We start from the raw sequence: 5365 nt of genomic DNA on the forward strand, positions 1-5365 counted from the left end.
CGACCGAAAAAACAGAAGGGGCAGAAATCAACCCTGGAGGGCTTCTGGGAACAGAGAAAGAAGCCCCCCACGGGACGACGCACGCCATACGATCAATCAGATAGCCCATCGAAAAGAAGTAAAGCGCGAAAATAGAGAAAAGCAGTGGACCCCACTAACCAAAACACCTTCTGAAGTTTTAGCCACAGAAAACCATCAGTTCAAACCACCCTTGCAGATGCGCAACAAAAGGGGTCAAGACCCAAATCTCTTCTGTGAATTCCACAAAGATACGGGCCACTTGACCGATGATTGCTTTAGCTTAAAGCAAGAAATCGAAAGAGCTCTAAGAGACGGAAAGCTCGGTCACTTAGTCAAAGGAGGAAAGCGCGATTACCGCCAGATACAACGAAGGGATGAAGGTCCAGACAACAAGAAGCTCAGAAAGCTAGAAACTCATATGGTGCAAGGAGGTCCACGGCGACCAAGAAAAAACTACAACAAGCGCGCGCAGGATGATTCATGGCGCGAGAAGCAAGTGGTGTTCCCAGTTGTCAGGGGAGGTCCAAGAGAAAAGCGGCCAATAGTCATCCCAGGGGTGATCGGCCACTACCAAACAGATTACATCTTTATTGATCCCGGGAGCACCGCAGACATCATATATGAACAGTGCTTCAATCAATTCGACCAAGAGGATAAGGCGCGCCTAGAACCAGTCGATTACCCACTAACTGGTTTCTGCAACGAGGCCGTCTTTCCCCTAGGACAAATATCATTCCCAGTATTGCTTTCTGATGGGAGAAATTCGAGAACCGAAGAAGTCACATTCATGGTGCTACCGGCACATTCAAGACACGACATCCTCTTAAGACGAGAATCCCAAGGAGATTTCAGCATGATCTGTTCCGCACCACATTCTGCCATAGGCTTTCCAACCGAAACAGGCATTGCGTTGATATACGCAAGCAAAGAAGTGCTAGCAACAGATGAAATCAGGCCGGCAAAAGCAAGCAAGCCTGCACCGCGCATAGAGGCAGAAAAATGGGTATTGAACAGCGCGTACCCAGAACAAACAGTCACTCTGGGGCCCGCAATGTCTGATCTAACGCGCGCGGCGCTAAAGAAATTACTACATGACAACATGGACGTGTTCGCCTGGACACCGGCTGATATGGTTGGTGTTCCACGGCATATAGCAGAACACCGTCTCAACGTCTCCGAAGAATCCAAGCCAGTGGTGCACGCCAAACGCCACCTAGGCGATATAAAACATGATGCAATGAAAGAACAAGTGTTGGAACTGCTAAACGCAGGAATCATCAGGGAAGTCCGGTACCAAACGTGGGTAGCAAGCCCAGTAATGGTAAAGAAACCGAATGGTAGTTGGAGAATGTGTGTTGACTACAAGGATCTGAACAAAGCATGTCCCCGTGACTGCTATGCTCTACCAGACATAGACGAGAAAATAGATTCTTTGGCAACATTCCGGTGGAAATGTTTTCTGGATTGCTACAAAGGATATCACCAGGTCCAGATGGCTGTTCAAGACGAAGATAAAACCGCATTCCGCACGCCAACGGGGTTATACTGCTACACCAAGATGCCGTTCGGCTTAAAGAATGCAGGTGCTACGTACCAACGGTTGATGAACGAAACATTCAGTGACGCCATCGGTAAATACATCGAAGTATACATGGACGATCTGGTAATCATGAGCAAGGAAGAGAGCGCGATGTTGGCAAATATTCAGAAGACCTTCAACACTCTGCGCAGCGTGAGCATCAAACTGAATCCAGCAAAGTGCTCATTCGGAATGGAGGAAGGAAAGTTTTTGGGCTTCATAGTCACTAAAGATGGTTTTAAGGTGAACCCAGAAAAGGTTCAGGCCATAGAGAGGATGCCTTCACCAGCAAACGTCAAAGACATGCAAAAGCTCGCAGGACGATTGGCAGCACTCAATCGATTCTTAGCTAACCACGCAGCAAAATCCTTCCCATTCATCAAGACCTTGCGCAACTGCATGAAGAAAAACCAATTCCAATGGACTCCGGAAGCAGAAAATGCGTTCCGCGAGATGAAAGACTGTCTCATCAAGCTGCCAACTCTAACCGCACCAAACAAAGGAGAGCCTTTGGTCCTGTACCTCTCAGCTTCCGACAAGGCCGTTGGAGCCGTATTGCTAGTCGATCGACAAGGTGTCCAAACACCTGTGTATTATGTGTCCAGAAATTTAACCGACCCAGAAACCAGATACGCAATCATGGAAAAGCTTGTCCTTGCACTGATCCACGCGTCAAGAAGGCTGCGCCGATATTTCGCCAATCACGTCATCCACGTGCTAACAAATTACAATATTGGGAATATCCTAGCAAGGCCAGAAATATCAGGAAGGTTGGCCAAATGGGCGATAGAGCTAGGGGGACACAACGTAGTTTTCAGACCACGACCGTCGATCAAAGGCCAAGTTTTAGCAGACTTCATGACGGAAGTTCCGGATGACAAAGACAGAGAGTGTAAGGCGATGGAGAAAGCGGAGAAAAAACAAACCGAAGAGCCATGGCTGCTGTATACAGACGGTGCATCCAATGAAGATGGGGCAGGCGCGGGGCTACGGCTAGTAAGCCCTGACAAACACGAGTTCACTTATGCCATACGCCTAGACTTCAAGAGCACAAATAACGAAGCAGAGTACGAAGCCTTTCTGGCCGGCTTGCGTTTGGCAATCAAAATGGGAGTCCGACACATCGAAGCACATGTGGACTCCATGTTAGTAGCAGGCCAAATCAATGGTCAATACGAAGCCAAGGGCGATATAATGGCACTCTATCTCAACCAAGCAAAGACGTTGCTGCAAACCTTCTATTCCTACAAGGTGCACCACATAAACCGCAGTGAAAACAAGCCGGCAGACGCTTTAAGCAAGCTTGCGTCAACAAGTTTCCAGCACTTGGCCAAAGACGTGCGCATAGAAGTTTTAAGCAACCCATCTGTTCCACTCAGGGAAGTCAGCGTCATCCAAACAGGAACCACGTCCTGGATGACACCCATAATCATGTACTTACAGTCCGGGATACTTCCAGAAAATAAAGTTGAGGCGCGGAAAATCCAGTATAAATCAGAACATTATCAGATGGCAGACGGGATATTGTACCGAAAGTTATATCTCGGCCCGCTGCTAAGATGTGTTGACGCCGACGATGCAAATTATCTGATCCGGGAACTACATGAAGGCATCTGCGGTATCCACGCCGGGCCGCGCATGGTAGTGGCAAAAGTAATGAACGCCGGTTACTACTGGCCCGGAATGCACCTCGATGCCGTGAAGGAATTAAGGAAGTGCAGCGGCTGCCAACGGCATGCACCAAAAACCATGCGTCCAAAAAATGAATTGGTACCAGTAACAATCGCATGGCCCTTTCAGCAATGGGGCATAGACATGGTGGGCCCTTTCCCAGAAGCTCTGGGGGCAGTCAAGTTCATCATCGTCGCGGTCGATTACTTCACCAAGTGGGTGGAAGCAAAAGCACTTGCGTCAACCACATCGGCAGTCGTTAAACGATTCATCTGGGAACAAATCATATGCCGGTTCGGCCTACCACTCCGAATCATCACAGACAATGGTACAAACTTTGCAGCAGATGATCTCGAACGATGGTTCAAGGAACTAAACATTGAACATACCTTCTCGTCGGTCGCACATCCGCAAGGGAATGGTCAAGTTGAAGCGGTCAACAAGAGCATCGTCGATGGCATCAAAGCAAGGCTCGGTGAAAAAAGACGAGGGTGGGTCGATGAGCTACCAAGCATATTATGGGCCATAGAACAATGCCCAAAACAAGCAATGGAGAAACACCTTTCAGCTTGGTCTATGGGTCCGAGGCTGTGATCCCAGCAGAAATCGGGCTTCCATCTCCGAGAATGCTCTCCATGAATCTGATCAACAACGAAGAAGAAAGGAGGATCGACCTGGACCTCCTAGAAGAACGGAGGGAGATGGCAGCAATCAATGAAGCCAAATACAAATCAAAGCTTGAAAAGTATTACAACTCCCGAGTCCGGATCTGCACCTTCAACCCAGGCGATTATGTCTTAAGGGACAACGAAGCGTCCAACGCAGAAAAACCAGGGAAACTGGCTCCCAAATGGGAAGGCCCGTACATCATTGATGAGGTCCTCGGCAAGGGGGCATACAAGCTACGCACCATGAACGACAAAGGGGTTCCACGAACCTGGAATGCCCAACAGTTACGAAAATGCTACATATAATACAAACATGTAATCGTATAGGGCGAATCGCCGACACATTTACTTAATACGAGAAGTGTTTGGCTACCTTCATTTCATGCAAATTTTTTGTCACAACTGCATTTATTACTTCGGGCGTACACGAAAACATCAATGGCTCGACCATAGGAAACGTTGTAGACCTCCAAGGCTCGTCACAACCAAGTGAACAGCCGGGTCAGACACACAACCAAAGCCTACAAAACGCCAAAAAACATAACTTCGTGCCCATATAAACACGAAAATATCGATAGCAAGGTAACTAAACATTGTAATGCTCCCAAGGCTGTGATCCCAGCTGAGCTCACACAATAACCTGCAACTCGATCACTTCGTATGTCACATACAAGCGCGCAGACGTAAACGACAGAATAAAAACCTTGTAATAACACAACATCACCTGTCAGCGCCATCATTCATTCGTGACACCTAATCAAAGTAATTAAACATGCACATATTATGACGATTTCAAAATCTGCATAACCATAATCAAAGTAACAACACATCTGTCAAATACATAACACCACAGGTAAGAAATTTCAAATTGTCTCAAAAACAACCATTACAAGCCCATTCAGGGCTATACACGGCACACAGGCCGGAAACTTCTAATCAAGAATGGCTAGAACCAGCACCTCCTGCACCACCATCGCCATCATCTCCCAAAGCTTTCTTCAGTAAAGCTACTCCATCCGCTTTATGAGCCAACTTCCCAGCGGCTCGAACAACGGCAAAATCAAGCATCGAAAATTCTTGGCGCTTAGCAGCATAAGCACCCTCACAATCCTCTTTAAACAACTCAAAGTGGTAATCCTTCTCATTGTTTACAGCAGCACACCTACCTTCAGCATACCCATACTTGCGCCCACTATTATAGCCTGCCCCACCCAACTCAAACATATAGCGGGCAAGCTCAGGAGAATGCAAGATACGATCAGGAAGCTGCATGAAAAACAAAGTCGAGCAAGATAGCAGAAATGAATACACAAAAGCAAAAATAAAAAGGAAGACAGCAACAGAGCAAGCAAAGAACATTACCAATGGAACGCCGCGGGATAGCAACCACCTACTATCAGATGAAGCTTCCTCAGCAAGTAGCTCA

General features: G+C 47.4%; 1 protein-coding gene across 1 annotated transcript; it reads left to right on the forward strand.

Annotated features, from left to right (window-relative positions):
* Positions 1–1150: 1150 nt before the first annotated feature.
* On the forward strand, positions 1151–3865 carry LOC110944850. The gene is made up of 2 exons (XM_022186495.1): positions 1151–1997; positions 2130–3865. Exons 1-2 carry the CDS (start codon positions 1151–1153, stop codon positions 3863–3865), a joined length of 2583 nt encoding a protein of 860 aa, XP_022042187.1.
* The last annotated feature ends 1500 nt before the right edge of the window (positions 3866–5365 follow it).

The sequence above is a fragment of the Helianthus annuus genome, chromosome 6 (assembly GCF_002127325.2).
Source record: "Helianthus annuus cultivar XRQ/B chromosome 6, HanXRQr2.0-SUNRISE, whole genome shotgun sequence".
NCBI lineage: Eukaryota > Viridiplantae > Streptophyta > Magnoliopsida > Asterales > Asteraceae > Helianthus > Helianthus annuus.

Bases quoted from the DNA above. Each gene is read 5' to 3' on its own strand.
- LOC110944850 (XM_022186495.1), top strand. From the start codon at position 1,151: ATGGTTGGTGTTCCACGGCATATAGCAGAACACCGTCTCAACGTCTCC. The intron at 1,998-2,129 runs GCATGAAGAAAA...TGTACCTCTCAG, and splicing joins CATCAAGACCTTGCGCAACT to CTTCCGACAAGGCCGTTGGA.